Source organism: Pan paniscus, chromosome 7 (genome assembly GCF_029289425.2).
Source record: "Pan paniscus chromosome 7, NHGRI_mPanPan1-v2.0_pri, whole genome shotgun sequence".
Taxonomy (NCBI): Eukaryota; Metazoa; Chordata; class Mammalia; order Primates; family Hominidae; genus Pan; species Pan paniscus.
Window position 1 is genome coordinate 158,025,260 of NC_073256.2, and position 17,924 is coordinate 158,043,183.

Genomic DNA, 17,924 nt, shown 5'->3' on the forward strand with positions numbered 1-17,924 from the left:
ACTCCAGCTTGGGCAACAGAGAACAAACCCAACACTCAGAAACAAACAAAACAAAACACCACTTAAATGTGTCAGAATTAAAACCATGAGCAACTGGGTCTCCAAACAGCCCCCCTCAACAAAACGGAGACCAAAAAACAAAGATTTTGAGCAATGGGGCTCTTTCTAAAACCATTAAAGAAAAAACGGAGGGGGAGGGGAGGCACGAATGCTCTGAAGAAAAGAGATTTTAAAAGACGTAGGCCGGGCGTGGTGGCTCACGCCTATAATCCCAGCACTTTGGGAGGCCGAGGCAGGTAGATCACCTGAGGTTGGGAGTTTGAGACCAGCTTGGCCAACATGGTGAAACCCCATCTCTACCAAAAATACAAAAATTAGCCGGACATGGTGGCTTAGTCCCAGCTCCTCAGGAGGCTGAGGCAGGAGAATCGCTTGAACCCGGGAGGAGGAGGAGGTTGCAGTGAGCCAAGATGGTACCACTGCACTTCAGCCTGGGTGACAGAGCAAGACTCCGTCTCAAAAAAAAAAAAAAAGACGTAAATATAACAAGTCAAATGCAGGGAGAAGAGAGAGGGTGGGCTAGCTTTAGAGGCGGAAGGCAGAGACCCAAATGTGTGTGTGAACTTTGGTTAAAATTCAGGATCCAAAGCACCCAACTGGAAACACACTTCTGAGAATATGAGGGAAATTGATCACAGACTGTTAACTGTCATAACGGCACTGGGGTATGTTCAAAACGTCTCCATTGCTTTAGACACGCATATTTAAATATCGAGGTAAAATGACAGGTCTGCAATTCACTTTGGAAAATGTCCACAAAGAAAAGGGGCATATTTGAAGCAAATGTGGAGAACCCTGATGACTGCTAAAGCTTCCTAATGGATAAATGGAGGGGTATTAAATGAGTCACTCTACTTTTGTGTCTTTTCAATTATTTCACAATATTAACTATTTTTAAAACTCAAATGTTATGTTTTGAAGATTCACAGTAACGATTCATGAAACAAAACCACATTTTATGAGACTGGACCATTACAGGAGAGCATTCACTGTACAACTCACAGAGAATAAGTCCAACTGGCATTGTGGAAACTTTTGACATGGAAACTAGAAGTTAAAAAATAATTCTGCTTCTTCAAATTGCACAGGGTTTAGGAGTTTGGAAGCGTTTACATCTTTTTTTCCTATGCACTTACTTAAATTATTCCCCAAGGTTTATCAAAGACCCAAGGGGGACTCTGCACAAATACCCAGCCATGCCGCGATGGCCTCGGCCATGTCAACTGCCCCACGGGTAGAGGGTGATATCCTGCCATGGCAGATGGGCACCAGTATTGGGAGAAGTGGCCACACCTTCATGGGGACCACTGAGGGAAGGGGGAGAGGGGGCAGGAGGAGTTAAACGGCTCTATAAACCACAGTGAAGGTCAGCTCTTCTCAAAGTCACAATCCTATTTAGACAACTGTCAAGTCTTAGATGTCACAGAGGTTACTTTGTGGCAAATCTGCGAGGGGTGTAACACACGGGAGCTTGAAAGTGTAGCAAAACCATAAGAGACAATATCCTGGGGGCAGGCAATCACTAGACACAGATCAAGACCTTTAAATGGTTAAAAAACCAAAAAACTAATTTGTTCATCAGTGAAGGTTCAAGGTCATTGGAGAATCCACCCATCTTAAACAACTAACTCAGTTCAAAAAACGCAAAAATAGTAACATTTCTAACTTCAGATTCTAAATAGCATTCACATATGTAACAGCATTTGTTTGTGATTGGTATAATGTAGAGCTATTGTGAACTGTTTTTTAAATTAGTAAGTTGCCTAATAAGGGTGTTACAATTGGAAGTAGCAAAACTATTTGTAATTTTTCTCTTTTTTTTTTTTTTTTTTTCTTGAGATGGAGTCTCCAAGTCTCACTCTGTCCCCAGGCTGGAGTGCAGTGGCGCAATCTTGGCTCACTGCAACCTCTGCCTCAAGGGTTGAAGCGATTCTCCTGCCTCAGCCTCCCGAGTAGCTGGGACTACAGGCGTGCACCACCACGCCCAGCTAATTTTTGTATTTTTAGTAGAGACGGGGTTTCATGATGTTGGCCAGGATGGTCTCGATCTCTTGACCTCGTGATCCGCCCGCCTTGGCCTCCCAATGTAATTTTTCTATAATTCAAATTGAATGTCTTGTAATTCTAAATTAGAAAGTATAAGATTAAAAAGAGTCTCAATGAAGACTATTCCAAAAATTCCTTTTACACAAAATTAAAAGCCTTAATGTGTAGCATAAAATGGAACTGCACCACAGACTTATAATTACAGCACGTTTGTACAACCTGAAACTTGGGTTCGTTCCCGTCCTGCCATTAGCTATGAATTATCCTGCAGACACATTTATTCTTTCAACCACTGTCCTGTTCCAGAGGGTCCGCTCCCTACCAGGCCCACACCAAGGCAACAATCTCCAAAAAGCAGCGAGTGACAGAAACGAGCCTGTGGATCATGAGGGCCAAGGTACGCTGAAAAACGAAATCGACAAGACAAAATCCGGGGGCAGCGCACACAGCACAGCGGTGAGCTGGGGTTGCTTCCTGAAGCCCCGCTGTCAATGACAAGTATGCGGGCAGGTGCTGGTCCAGTCCAGCCCTAACAGAGACTTCTTACTGTGGGTCTGGGTTATAGGGCTTGAAAGGGACTGCCCTGAGGAAGGCACCCAGAGAACCAGCTCGGAAGTCGGACCGATTGTCCTGATACTCACTCACTGCTGTGTGACCTCGGTGAAGTTCTCAACCTCTGTGAGCCTCGGCTGTCTGTCTTCACAAACACCACCAACCTCAGCAAGTGCAGTGAATTAAGTAACACGCAAAACACAACACAGAAAGCTTGACCTTCCTTAAAGCCTCTTCACTTTTTCTGGGCCTCCAACTTTTAAAACTGATAACCTGAAAACATGTAGTGCTGTCAGTCCCATAAGCTGGGTTCCTCTACAAAAAGGAGCTGGAAGGTCCCAACTCACAAGGGGATGCCCGGTCCTTTCCCAAGAGGGGGCCTGGCCACCCAGGGCCTCTAGAGGCCAGCATCTGCTCCAGGACTGTGGCCCCTCCCAGGTGGAGGGGGAAAATCATTCTTCAAACTGCTGATGGCCCTCAGGGGTTGAAAAGTTGGTCAGACTCCGCCTTGTTGAAGCTTTTTAAATGACATCAGAAAAAAGACGCGACATTCGCAAGGCACAGAGCCAACAGCTCCAGCAGTGGGGGCCACCATCAACGGACCCAGGTGGGCCAGGGGGCCTTCCGGACCCCACAATTTGGGGCCGGTCTGCAGCAACGAGGGCAGCATCGGGAAGGCGAGCCTCCTCGCCCGGCCGGGTAAACAGAAGCCCCGAGCCCGGCGGGGCCTGCGCCGCCTGCGGCCCGGCTGGGGCCCAGCGGACAAAGGGGAGCAGGCGGTGCCCCGTCCCAGCGGCCAGGCCGGCCGAGAGAGCCAGGAGCCACGTGCCTGGTGGGAGCACGCCAAAAGCAGGAGAACACCTGACCGTTTTCTTTGGCCCACCAAGGAAACCGCCTTCTACTCCGCATTTAAAAAGAAAAACAATGCGTTACTGCTTTAAGTTTTTTAGAACTTTTCCAGAGAAAGGCCGACTAGCAACAAGGGGTGCTACAGGAATCCACCTCGCCTCACCTCTCCTAGGAAATTGTAAAAGGAATTAGCACTTGAATGGGGAGGCCGGCGTGTCTGGAATGAGAACGAGCCGCGCACGCAGTTTGAGGGTTCCGGGGAGCCGCGTCCTCCCCTTTCCAGGCGACAGTCCTAACTACAGGAATTGGCCAAAATTCAGCATTTCCAGACTTTCCTTGGGAAAAGGGGCCGAAGAAGTGCTGGCAACAAGAAGGACCACAACGGAGCGCGCCACAGACTCACCGCGGCTGGGGTCGGGACCGGCGCAGCCCCCTCCCCTCCCGCCCGTGCGCGCCCCGAGCCGGGCGCCCCGACCCGGCCTCCACCCGCTCAGGCGCTTAAGGTCAGGCCGGGCCGGGCTGCGGCGCCCCCATCCCCGCCCGGGCAGCGAGGCCGGGCCAAGCGGGGCGCTCCGGGCCTCGGGCCTACACGCGGCGGCCGCCTCGGCCCCGGCCCCAGCCCGCGGGCCCCGGGCGGGGGATGCGAGGGCGCTGGGACGCGGGCCCGAGGCGCGGGAGGGGCCCAGGCCGCGCGGGGCGCCCCGACGACTCGCGGGGGCCGAGGAGGCCGGGGCTGCGCGTCCAACGCGGGGCCGAGAAAACGGCCGGCTCGGCCCCGCCGCCGCCGCTCCTCGAGCCCCCAAGCGCGGCCCCGGCTCGCCCGCCCCCGGCCCCCGCCGCCCCGACCCCGCGGCCCCCCGATCCCCGGCCCCTGCCGCCCGCGCCGGGCCCGCCAACCACGGGCAGGAGCGCGCGAACGGCCGGGCGGGCGCCCCGAGCGCGAGGACTCACCGGGGCCGGCTCCCGAGTACATGGTGGCGCCGCCGAGGGGCTCCGGGGCCGAGGGGCGGCCGCGCGCGCGCCACGGGCCCCGACGCCGTGAGCCGCGAGGGAGCCGCCGGCCGCACGATCCGCCCCGGCGCGGCCGCCTCGCCAAACAGGTTTACCCGACGCGGCCGGGGCGGCGGGCGGAGGCGGCGGCGGGAGCGGGAGCGGGAGGGGCGGGGGAGGAAGGAGGAGGGAGGGGGAGGGGAGGCGAGGCCGGCGGCGGGAGCGCGCTCGCGGGGGGAGCGGGGCTGGGCGCGCGGGCGGGGTCCGCGGCGGCGGCGGCGGCGGCGGCGCCGGGTCTGGCGGGGCCTGGGGCGGGGACCCGGGGAGGGGCCTGGAGACCTCGCCGGGCGGTGGGAACCGCGGGCGGGAGCGGGGACGAGGGCCGAGGGCGGCGCGGCCCGTGTGGCGCGGGGGCGGGCGCGGCCCCGGGGACCCTTCACTGCCACCCAGAGAAGCGGCGTCTTCCCGACGGGGAGGAGCCGGGCCCCCCGGCTGTGCCGCCGGAGCCGGGGGGGGAGGCCACGCGCCCTCGCTTTCCCCGCCGCCCCCCAGTGGGGGGCGCCGAACCCTCCCACCCTCAGCCCCTCAGCCCCCAGCCTGGCTCTTTAAGTTACTACAGAAACGCGGAGGTCGGGAAGCTCCCTCCCAGCCCGGAGCTTGAACTTGAACGCGGCCGGCCGCTCGCGCAGGACCACACCGCCACCTCCCGGCGCGGCCCCAGAACCCAGATAATCCGTTTAAAGCACTTAGAAAGTCTAAGAAGTTTTTAGTAAATTGTAGCTGGTATCAGGGATCAGATCAGCGGACACGCCCATTCCAGCAGTCAGGGGCCTGCTCGGACCGTCGTGCACCTCCGAGCGTTTCTGTCCGGTCCCTCTGGGTCCGTCTGTTTTTCGGAGGCTTTCCTGGAAAAGCCAGCCTGTGGCTACCTCCTTTCTCCCCTAAGTGATGGAGGATTAGAAGGCAGAGGGTGACCCACAATCTAAAGTGCCTGGTCGCCTTTTCCCAGATTTCCCGGAGCATTCCTTCACCCCGTGGCATCGGCTGTCTGCATATGGGTGCAAGGCCCTGTTCCGGGCGAAGAATAAACAGGAGTTCTGACTGACAGGAGCTCCGCAGCCAGCAGGGTGGTCACTAGTTCTCTGCAGTCTCGGAGGACAGCCCTGAAGAAGGGCAGGAGAACCAGCACTTCCTCCGAAAACTCAAAAGGACATCAGTCTTCACCAAGTTGCTGATACAAAACGTGCTCCTGAAATGTGTAGTTATGAGCACCAGGAAACCTGCGTAGGAGTGTGCATGGCATTCTTCATCACCGCTTGGACTGCATGGCACTGAATACCCACGGAGAGCAGGATGGAGAAACAGTGTGCTCATATTCACAGGATGGAATCTAGCCATTCACAAAAATTCCAAAACAGGCAAAATTAAACTGCATTCTTTAGGGAAGCATCATTAAGTAGTAAATAATTGACAGAAGGGCAAGAAGGTGCTTACTCTAAGTGTCAGAATGGTGGATACAGCTGGGGGTGAGAGGGCTGTGACCACAGCAGGGCCCCTGGGGGATTTGGGGGTGCCAGGCCTGTTCCTTCCTGCAATGGTGCCCTTCATTTGGCAGCCATCCCTTAAACTGCACTTTTACTTTATATGCTTTTCTGTACCTTTGCTGTAGTATTTCACGGAAATTTTTTAATAATCATGAATGTTACCACTTTCCTATTTATGAACCATGCAACCTCATCAATCTTCCCAGTTCGCAGATGCCCACCCTCTCTCTCTGCCCCTGTCTCCTTCACATATCCACAAAACTCGTTTCGGCCCGAAATCCCTGAGGCCCAACTGCCCTGCTGTCAGCGACTGCACGCCTCAGCAAAGGCCCAGAAGGCTCTGTCATCACTGGCTGCCCTCAGCCCGCCTTCAGCTCCTTTGAGCGCTGTGTTGGGGAACTTTGTTGCAAGGATTTCGTTCCAGAAGGCAAGATAATGTCTCTGAGAGCTTCATTGTGTCACTTCTCTTTGGATGGCGGACACCGTGGCCCTCTGCTGGCGGAGGGGTGCCATTGCTGCCTGCCCCATCTCCATCCCCAGGGCCCATGCAGTCACTGGGTTCGCCCTCTGGGGCACGGGGTTCCCTCTGCTCTTTTCCTAGATAAGCCCATTCTCTCCAGGTCTCCACCCTCCACACCTGTGTTCAGGAATTCAGCCCGCTTCCTGCAGCCCCATCCCTACCCTCCTCCCAACCTGCTTTTGTTCTGGTGTCCTTTACTCAGCATGGCTAACAGATCCACCACCCAACGGAGCTGAGAACTGCAGTCCCCTCTGCCTGCTACCTCTCCTGCCATTAGTGAACCTGCTTAACTCATCTGACTGTGCCTCTCGGTGCTTGCTGTGACATGTCTCCAGCCCTTACTGCTCTGTCCCCCAGACCCACGTCCCACACCCGGATGGTGACTCAGCCGACTCTGGGTCTTCTGGACCCAGTGCTTCTCCCTGATACAATTCCTTCCTCTGTGTTTTAGGATCCTGATGCTTTGATAAGACCGTGGGCTCTAATCACAGCCAGGGACATTTGCAGCAGCCTGGCCTGCAGCTCTGCACACTGGGTGCACTCAGTCTAAAGCAGCAGCTCCCCATGAGAGAGAAAGAAGGGGTGAGGGGAAGTACAGAGAAAGCTCCTGAGGCCACAGGGCTGACAAAGCCCTCGGCTTTGGGGGCACTTTGTTTCTTCAAGACTAAAATGCAGGCAATGGAATAAATCATTTGTTCCTAAAACATGTTCTGCACATGATTAAAGCAGCTTTGGGAAGTCAAGTAAATTGGGAAGCACTGGATCAAACAATGATAAATAAGTTTATTGTCTGCAGGCCTTCTCAGAGCCTGTAGCAAGGTGAGAAGAATCATGCTTCCACAAAGAGGAAGGAGGGCATGAGGCAGTATGCAACCTGTCCCAAACCCAGTTAGCCACAGAACCCTTTTTTCACGAGGTACCTCAAGGTTCCGTGGAGCATAATTTAGGAAACACGGAGGTAGAGGTCTTCTATGATCCCTTCCAGCTCTAATAGTCTATGATTCTTTGAGTAATATACTTTGAGACAGGATCACCAAAGTGAAAGTGTAGTGGCGAAAACACAGCTCATTGCAGCCTTGACTTCCCAGGCTCAAGTGATCCTCCCACCTCAGCCTCCTGAGTAGCTGGGACCACAGGCGCATGCCACCATGCCTGGCTAATTTTCAAAATCTTTTGTAGAGACAGGTCTCGCTGTATTGCTCAGGTTGGTCTTGAACTGCTTGGCCCAAGTGATCCTCCCACCTTGGCCCCCTCAAAGTGCTGGGATTGCAGGCATGAGCCACTACACCTGACCTTATTTTTTTGTTTGTTTTTGTATTTTTCTAGACAGGGTCTCGCTCTATTGCCCATGCTGGAGTGCAGTGGTGCAATCATAGCTCACTGCAGCCTCCTGGACTTCCTGGACCCAAATAATCCTCCTCCCTCAGCCTCCCAAGTTACTAGGACTACAAGAGTATCCCACCAGGCTAATCTTTGTAGAGATGATGTCTCACCATATTGTCCAGGCTGCTTTCAAATTCCTGGGCTAAAGTGATCCACCAGCCTCAGCCCCCAAAGTGCTGGGACTACAGGTGTGAGACACTATGCCCAGACTGGTTTTTTGTTTTTTGTTTTGTTTTGTTTTGTTTTTTAATTAAAAACTAAGCAGGTGGCTCACGCCTGTAATCCTAGCACTTTGGGAGGCCAAGGCAGGTGGATCACGAGGTCAGGAGATAGAGACCATCCTGGCTAACACGGTGAAACCCTGTCTCTACTAAAAATACAAAAAATTAGCTGGTTGTGGTGGCATGCGCCTGTCGTCCCAGCTACTCGGGAGGCTGAGGCAGGAGAATCGCTTGAACCTGGGAGGCGGAGGTCGCAGTGAGCCGAGATTGTGCCACTGCACTCCAACCTGGAGGACAGAGCGAAACTCCGTCTAAAAAAAAAAAAAAAAAACTAAGCAGGCCATATGCAGTGGTTTGTGCCCAAAGTCTCAGTGCTTTGGGAGGTCAAGGTGAGAGGATTGCTTGAGGCCACGAGTTCCAGACCAGCCTGGGGACCCCATCGCTACAAAATAAAAATAAAAAATTAGCTGAACATGGTGGCACATATCTGTAGTCCCAGCTACTCAGGAGACTGAGGTGGGAGGATTGCTTGAGCCCAGGAGGTCGAGGCTGCAGTGAGCTATAACTGTGCCACTGCGTTCCAGCCTGGGTGACAGAGTGAGACCCTGTTTCAGAAACAAAACAAAAACAGGCCATGATAACCTCTTTAAAATCTGCCAGTGCCATCCTCCACTGGGTCTGCCAGCTGGGCCCCCTTTGCAGGATGGGGTGGAGGGGCCTGGATGTGGTGTTCCCTTGACTGGTGAGCGTGTCTGAATACAGGCCACACCTTCTGCTTCTTCAGGTAACCATCTCTAGACAAGAGGTACTTCATTTTGGCCCTCTGTTTCCTCTCAAATTGCCTTTTTTTTTTTTTTTTTTAAGACAGTGCCTTGCTCTGTCTCCTAGGCTGGAGAGCAGTGGTGCCATCTTGGCTCACTGCAGCCTTCACCTCCTGGGTTCCAGTGATTCTCCTGCCTCAGCCTCCCCAGCAGCTGGGATTACAGGCACATGCCACCACACCCGGCTAAGTTTTTGTATTTTTAGTAGAGATGGGGTTTCATCATGTTGGCCAGGCTTGTCTTGAGCTCCTGACCTCAAGTGATCTGCCTGCCTTGGCCTCCCGAAGTGCTGGGATTACAGGCTCACGCCTGTAATCACGCCACCATGCACAGCCAAACTGCATTTTTTTTTTTGTTTTATTATTTTTTTTCTTTTCAAACTGTATTTTTTTCAGGCAGGCATTGATCTCTGGTTTTTAGTCTGGCACACTTACTTACAGCCCCCTAAATTTAACTCTGAATCTAGTTCCTCTTCAAAGGATGGTGTCTCACCTATGAGGTGTGGGTGCCCTTGCCTTCCTTTGCCCCAGCCTGAGGACAGCTGGTGTTTCTTTCTTTCTTTTTTTTTTTTTTTGAGATGGAGTCTCGCTCTGTTGCACAGGCTAGAGTGCCAGTGGTGCAATCCCAGCTCACTGCAACCTCCACCTCCCGGGTTCAAGCGATTCTCCTACCTCAGCCTCCTGAGTAGCTAGGAGTACTGGCATGCGCCACCATGCCCAGCTAATTTTTTGTATTTGTAGTAGAGATGGGGTTTCACCATATTGGCCAGACTGGTCTCGAACTCCTGACCTTGTGATCCGCCCGCCTCGGCCTCCCAAAGTGCTGGGATTACAGGCGTGAGCCACCGCGCCTGGCCCAGCTGGTGTTTCTAAGCATGATGTGAAGACCACCCAGGGCACATGAGAGATGCTGCCACAAATTGTTTAAGGTCAAGAGTTACAAATTCATCCCAATGCATCTTCTCCAAAGTCCTTGGGAGATTTGTGTGGATGTGGTGTATCCAACTTGTAGCATTTTCTGGAGTTAAAAGAGATAAATAAAAGCTATCTTTCACTAAGGATGGTGGCTTACACCTGTAATCCCAGCACTTTGGGAGGCTGAGGTGGGCAGGTGTCTTGAGCCACAGTTTGAGATCAGTGTGGGCAACAGAGTGGGACCCTATCTCTACAAAAAATACAAAAATTAGTGGGACATGGTTGTGTGCTTGTAGTCCCAGCTACTCAGGAGGCTAAGGTAGGAGATCACCTAAGCCCTCAGGGAGGCTGAGGCTGCAGTAAGCTGTGATTGTACCACTGCGCTCTAGTCTGGGTGATAGAGCAAGACGCTGTCTCAAACACACACACACACACACACACACACACACACACACACACACACCAGCAACCTATCTTTCATATGAGGAGAAACATTAAGTAAAAATTGTCAAAGAAGCCAAGCATATAATGATGTAAACAAGTGTCAATTTTTAGTTTTCCACAATGACTCCTTTATACTATCATTCTTACCTAGTGTCATGTTTCTTTGAAATAATATACTGATACATTGTTTAGCAAAGATTTTGGCTGTAAGACCAATATTTTAAAATTAACCATAATTCTATATACTAATGACAATTAAAAATAAAAATTTATTTATTTTTGAGACAGAGTCTCACTCTGTCACCCGGGCTGGAGTGCAGTGGCATGATCTTGGCTCACTGCAACCTCCGCCTCCCGGGTTTGAGCAATTCTTGTGCCTCAGCCTCCCGAGTAGCTGGGACTGCAGGCGTGCACAACCACGCCTGGCTAATTTTTGTATTTTTAGTAGAGATGGGGTTTTGCCATGATGGTCAGGCTGGCCTCAGATGATCCACCCACCTCGGCCTTCCAAAGTGCCGGGCTTACAGGCATGAGCCATCAGGCCTGGCCTAAAAATAAAATTTAAATAGAATGAGGCTGGGCACAGTGGCACATACCTATAGTCTCAGCTAATTGGGAGGCTGAGGCAAGAGGATGGCTTGGGCCTGGGCAGTCAAGGCAGCAGTGAACTGTGATCACGCCACTGTACGTCAGCCTGGTCAACAGAGACCGTCTCAAAAAAACTGAAAAAAAGAAAGGAAAAAAGAAAAGTTGAAAACAGAAGAACAAATGAAAATAAAGATGTACAAAACCTCTGCACAGAAATCTGTGAAACATGACTGAGAATTTCACAATGGAGGGAGACGGCATGCTCACGGATTGGGACGCTGGGGAGACAGGAAGCGGCACGGCACTGACATTGTGCTTTGTGTTTGTGTTCCGCCAACACTAGCCTAAGGAAGGTAGATGCCCCGCTTCTCTGAAGAGGCAGCAGGTGGAGTGTGCAGCTCTGGAACCCAGTCCTGGATACCCTGTGAGCCCACTGAGATTGGTGTGGCCTCCTTATTGGGAACATGGCTGATTGTGACCAACAATGAGAGCACATATGTCTCGTTCCTGATGAGGGCCTGGTTCCTTAGTAGATACTCTGTACATAACATCCCAACACTCTCCTAAGTTCCTCTGTTTCAAGAGCCTGCATTTCCCTGCGGCATCGCACATGGAAGAGGGCCATCAGAATTGAGAAGCATGGAGATACAGTCTAATCACATAACAGGACAATTTCAGGCAGTGGGTGGGAGAAGTCACTGTTTCAAACTTTTTGCCATCATCTAAGTGTGTGTTTCCCCCCACAGAATGCATATGTTGAAATCTTAACATGAAAGGTGATGGTATTAGGTGAGGCCCTTAGGAGGTGCTTATTTCATGAGGATGGAACCCTCTCAATTGGGATTAACACCCTTACAAAAGAAGCCCTGTTAGTGGATCACTTGAGCTCAGGAGTTTGAGGCCAGCCTGGCCAACATGGCAAGACTCCATCTCTACAAAAAATACAAAAATTAGCCAGGCATGGTGGCACACAACTATACTCCCAGCTACTTGGGAGGCTGAGGTGGGAGAATCGCTTGAGCCTAGGAGACGGAAGTTGCAGTGAGCTGAAATCATGCCATTGCACCCCAGCCTGGGTGACAGAGCAAGACCCTTTCTCAAAAAAGAAATATAAACACATAAAATAAAAGAGGCCTTGTTTGCCTGGTGCAGTGGCTGGCACCTGTAATCCCAGCTACTCAAGAGGCCAACGTGGGAGAATTGCTTGAGAATAGGAGTTTGAAACCAGCATGGGCAACAATGCGAGACTCCCTCTTTTTTTTTTTTTTTCAGACAGAATCCCCCTGTTACCCAGACTGGAGTGCAGTGGTGTGATCTCAGCTCACTGCAGCCTCTGCCTCCTGGGTTCAAGCAAGTCTCATGTCTCAGCCTCCTGAGTAGCTGAGTGCACCACCACACCTGGCTAATTTTTGTATTTTTAGTAGAGATGGGTTTTTGCCATGTTGCCTAGGTTGGTCTCAAACTCCTGGCTTCCAGTGATCCACCTGCCTCGGTCTCCCAAGTGCTGAGATTACAGGCATGAGCCACCATGCATGGCCAAGTCTCTTTGTCTTGAAAAAAAAATTAGCCGGTGACTCATGCCTGTAATCCCAACACTTTGGGAGGCCGAGGCAGGTGGATCACCTGAGGTCAGGAGTTTGAGACCAGCCTGGCCAACGTGGTGAAACCCTGTCTCTACTAAAAATACAAAAATTAGCCCAGTGTGGTGGTGCAGGCTTGTAATCCCAGCTACTTGGGAGGTTGAGGCAGGAGAATCGCTTGAACCCAGGAGGCAGAGGTTGCAGTGAGCCAAGATTGCCCCCATTGCACTCCAGCCTGGGTGACAGAGTGAGACTCTGTCTTGGGGAAAAAAAAAAAAAAAAAAAAAAAGCCCATTGCAGTGGGCGCACCTGTGGTTCCAACTACTTGGGATGCTGAGGTAGGAGGATCTCTTGAGCCCAGGAGTTCAAGGTTATAATAAGCTATATCACGCCACTGCACTCCAGCCTGGGTGACAGTACAAGACTCCATTTCTAAAAAGAATAAAAATAAAAAAAGAGGTCTCAGAGAACTGCCTTGCCCCTTCTACCATATGAGGATACAGGGAGAAGCTGTCATCTGTGGACCAGGAAGGAGGCCCTCAGCAGACACTGAATCTGCTGGTGCCTTGATCTTGGACTTTGCAGACTCCAGAACTATGAGAAATACATTTCTGTTGGTTGTAAGCTGCCCAGTCTATGGTATTTTGTTACAGCAGCCCACAGTGGACTAATATACTCTTATTGAGCTCACATATAGAGAAGGGAAGAGTCTTGTTCTGTGTTTCCTGAAGAAGCAGAACTCGGCGTGGGTCCATGGGAAGATTACCTAAGAGCCCATGGGATCCTGCACTGCCTCCTAAGAGATGCATTTCCATCAAAAGGCAGACAATGGCACAGTGCGATTCCTTGGCCCAAGTACCTGTTCTAGGCACTGCATGAGTATTTACTCATTCAAGCCTCAGAGCACATACCCTCATCCTATGATGAGAAACTGAGGCAGAGGGATCCCACAGCCAAGCTGGAAACCCAGCAGCTTGGTCCCAACAGGTACAGTGGCACGATGACACCAGGGAGCCTGTAGCTGACATCTCTGGGTTTCTTCTGACTCCACCATACAATGAATGCACTCGGCATGGGCAGTCTTCAAACAGTTTTGTTTACATACCCCCAAATGTCATTTTAAATGTTTTTTTTACCCCCCTTACACATTAAGTTGACACCTAAAATATTATGTAAGCTTAAATAGTTACAAAGAACACAACTTCTGGAACATTGTAAATATTGACACTTAAAAATAAAACTGTCATCTCACTTTAAAAAATGTAACCAGATGGAACAGAAAAATACCATATCGATTTGATATCTTATATAATCCATTCAAAACAGTGTAGTTGTCCCTCTATATTTGTGGGGGATTGGTTCCAGGACCCCCAGTGGATACTAAAATGCACAGCTCAAGTCCCTGATGTAAAATGGTGCGGTATTTGCATAGAGCCTACGCACATCCTCCCATATGCTTTAAATCATCTCTAGATTACTTTTTTTTTTTTTTTTGAGATGGAATCCTGCTGTATTGCCAGGCTGGAGTGCAGTGGTGCGATCTCGGCTCACTGCAACCTCTGCCTCCCGGGTTCAATCGATTCTCCTGCCTCAGCCTCCCGAGTAGCTGGGACTACAGGCGCGCGCCACCATGCCCGGCTAATCTTTGTATTTTTAGTAGAGATGGAGTTTCACCACGTTGGCCAGGATGGTCTCAATCTCTTGACCTCATGATCCGCCCACCTCAGCCTCCCAAAGTGCTGGGATTACAGGTGTGAGCCACTGCACCTGGCCTAGATTACTTCTAATACCTAACACAATGTAAAATGCCATGTAGTAAATAATCATACTGTATTGTTTAGAGAATAATGACAAGAAAAATGTCTGTACACCTTCAGTACAGAGATAACCATCATAGGCCTGACTACATTTTCCATCCACAGTTGGTTGACTCTGAGGGCATGGAGGGCTGACTGTGCCTGAGCCACCTCTTCTTTAATATTTCACATTACTCTTTTCCTGACAGGACCCATTTTCCATTTTAATTCTTCCACATATTTTTATCCTAAGGAAATATTTTTATGTTTGAAAATCGTATTTATTATGCTATATACTTGTCTACAACAAAAAGTATATATAAATTGAAATCTGAAATTTTTATTTCCTGTGAGACCAAGTGTTAGAAAACATTCTTCTGGGCTTACTTATCATTACAACTGTCAGAACACAACTAATCAAACACAAATATATTACAAAGTTTGAATAATAATTATTAGTCATGAAAGTGTCACTCATTAGTCATACATTTTTGTTGGAAATAATCTCTTAAGGAAAATAGTGGACCTTTCTTTTTCTAATTCCCAAACTCAGGAAGAACCGGATGACCCATTGCTGGAGTCAGGGCTCTTCAACAATTCTTTTCCTGTTCCCCATGTTTGTGAATGTCAGTGCTTACAGCTGCGGTCCCAGGAAGCGTGGGTGAGAATGGAAGGAAATTCTGTTACAGTGACTCAATGCTCTGACCCCTCCCAGGATATCCTCCAGAACTCGCATGCTGCTCTCCTACCGACAGTCCTGGGTGAGAACCCACAGCTGGCGACTCAGCCATCCTGCCTCAGGGTGATGGAAGCTACAACTGAAGTCACCTGGCTTTCAAAAGGTTCTTTTGTGGCCGGGCGCGGTGGCTCACGCCTGTAATCCCAACACTTTGGAGGCTGAGGCGGGCGGATCAGTTGAGGTCAGGAGTTCGAGACAAGCCTGGCTAACACAGTAAAACCCCGTCTGTACTGAAAATACAAAAAATTAGCCGGGCGTGGTGGTGGGTGCCTGCAGTCCCAGCTACTTGGGAGGCTGAGGCAGGAGAATGGTGTGAACCCAGGAGGCAGAGCTTGCAGTGAGCCAAGATCGCGCCACTGCACTCCAGCCTGGGCAACAGAGCGAGACTCTGTCTCAAAAAAAAAAAAAAAAAAAAGGATCGTTTGTGACCCTAATTGAGTCTGGGTGTCTACAGAAAGGTGTGATTACCATCCAAAAGTCATCGCTCCCTTGCCCTTTACAGTTGATTTCTTACCCCAGTGGCGCTGAGCTCAACCGTGTGACTGTCAACGGTCGACAGGATGTCAGCAGTCCCGCCCTCAGAGGCTTACATGCAGTTGCCCCGTCTGGTTGCCAGGTTGGTCTCAGCCAGGTGGCCTAGAGAAACCTTCCTCCCTGCATCTTCCTCAGCCTGGTCGCTGAGGGCGTGTGAAGCCAGGTCCATCTGGAGGCAGAGCCTCCCGGCCACACGCAGCTGCAGCGGCTAATGCACAGAGGTGGAGTGAGGGGAACATGTGTTGTTACACAGCAGAAGCTGAGTCAAAATCCCAAGGGGCCTTTTAAAACGTGGAAGTTGACAAATTGATGCCAAAATGTAAATATAACTGCAAGTGAGTTAAAGAGCCAAAAATAAGTATCTTGGAGAAAAAGAACAAAATTGGATGATTTGCAATAGCCACTTTCAAGACTGACTACACTTGGTTTCAGGAGTCATTATAAAGCTGCAGTAATCAAGACAATGTGGTATAGACATAAGAACAGATGAGAACAGTGGAACAGAATAGCAAGTCTAGAAATAAATCCACACATAAATGGCCAATAGGTTTTTGACCAAGGTACCAAGGCAAGACAATGGAGAAAGATTTTTTTCAACAAATGGTGCTGGAATAATTGGATTTCCGTATGGAAAATAATGAACTTCAACATCTACCTCACATCCTTCACACTAATTCAAAATAAATCATAGACCTAAATATAAAACTAATATGGCGGGGCGTAGTGGCTTATGCCTGTAATCCCAGCACTTTGGGAGGCCCAGGCAGGAGGATTGCTTGAGCCCAGAAGTTCAAGACCAGCCTGGCAACGTGGCAAAACCTCATCTCTATAAAAAATATAAAAATTAGACGGGCTTGGTGGCATACACCTAGATCCTAGTAGTTCATGGCTGCAGTGAGCTCTGATTATGCTACTGCACTCTAGCCTGGGTGACAGAGTGAGACCCTGTCTCAAGAAGAAAAAAAAAAAAGGGAAAAGAAAGTCCTAGTTACTTGGGAGGCTGAGGTAGGAGGATCGCCCGAGCTCGGGAGGCTGAGGTAGGAGGATCGCTCGAGCTCAGGAGGCTGAGGGAGGATCGCTCAAGCTCGGGAGGCTGAGGGAGGAGGATCGCTTGAGCTTGAGGGGTCGAAGCTGCAGTGAGCTGAGATTGCACCACTGTGCTCCAACCTAGGTGACAGAGTGGCACCTTGTCTCAAAAACAAACGAACAAACAAACAACCTTAAAAATTAATGCTATATAGCTTTTAGAGGAAAATATGGTAAATATCATGCAACCTTGGGGCAGGCAAAGATGTCTTAGAGAAGATGCAAAAAGCACTAAGTATTTTAAAAAGTATTAATTAGAACTTCATTCAAATTAAGAACTATTGCTCATCAAAAGATACTGTTAAGAAAATAAAAAGACAAGCCATGGACTGAGAGAGAATATTTGCAATACATACAGCTGACAAAGGACTTATATCCAGAATATATAAAGAATGACTACAAATCAATAATAAAGTAAAAAACTTGATTTTTAAAAACCAGCAAAAGGCCACATGGAGTGGCTCACGCCTATAATCCCAGCTACTTGGGAGGCTGAAGTAAGAGGATTGTTTGAGCTCAGCAGTTCAAGACCAGCCTGGACAACACAGTGAGACTCGCTGTAAAATAAATAAATAAATACATAAAATAATTTTTAAAAAATGAGTAATAGCCTGGGTGACATGGCAAAACTGCATCTCTACAAAAAATACAAAAATGAGCCGGATGTGGTGGTGCATGCCTGCAGTCCCAGTTACTGGGGAGGCTGAGGTGGGAGGATCACCTGAGCCCAGGAAGTGGAGCTGGCAGTGAGCCATGATTGAACCACTGCACTCCAGCCTGGGTGACAGAATGAGACCCTGTCTCAATAAATTAAATAATTTTAAAAAATAGCCACAAGATTTGAACAGACCTTCATAAAAGCAAACAGTTGGCCAGTTGTAGTGGGTCATGCCTGTAATCCCAACATTTTAGGGGGCTGAGACAAGAGGATGCCTGGCTGCAGTGAGCTCGGATCGTGCCACTGCACTCCAGCCTGGGTGACAGGGTGAGACCCTGTCTCAGAAAAAAAAAAAAAAAAAAATGAGAGAAAAGAAATAAAAACATACCTACCCAAAAAGACTTGTATGCAAATGTTTATAGCCACTTTATTCATTAAGCCCCGAACTGGAAACAATCAGATATCTATCAATAGGAGAATGGTAAACGAACTGTAGTCTATGTACCCAATAGAATACTATTCAGCAATTAAAAAAAAAAATTACAGGCCAGGTGCGGTGCTCATGCCTGTAATCCCAGCACTTTGGGAGGCCGAGGCGA

The 17,924-nt window shown here is 49.9% G+C and overlaps 1 protein-coding gene across 2 annotated transcripts in view; it reads right to left on the reverse strand.

The window, feature by feature from the left end:
- The window catches only part of AGO2 (argonaute RISC catalytic component 2), a 116,144-nt gene extending 111,349 nt beyond the window's left edge, over positions 1–4,795 (reverse strand). The window contains exon 1 of one of the 2 annotated variants that reach the window (XM_034966651.4): positions 4,459–4,795. In XM_034966651.4, coding sequence (XP_034822542.1) covers positions 4,459–4,480 — 22 coding nt within the window. In that variant the 5' untranslated portion in view covers positions 4,481–4,795. The remainder of the gene's footprint in view (positions 1–4,458) is intronic. The other variant, XM_034966652.3, reaches the window with a different exon arrangement.
- Positions 4,796–17,924: the final 13,129 nt, after the last annotated feature.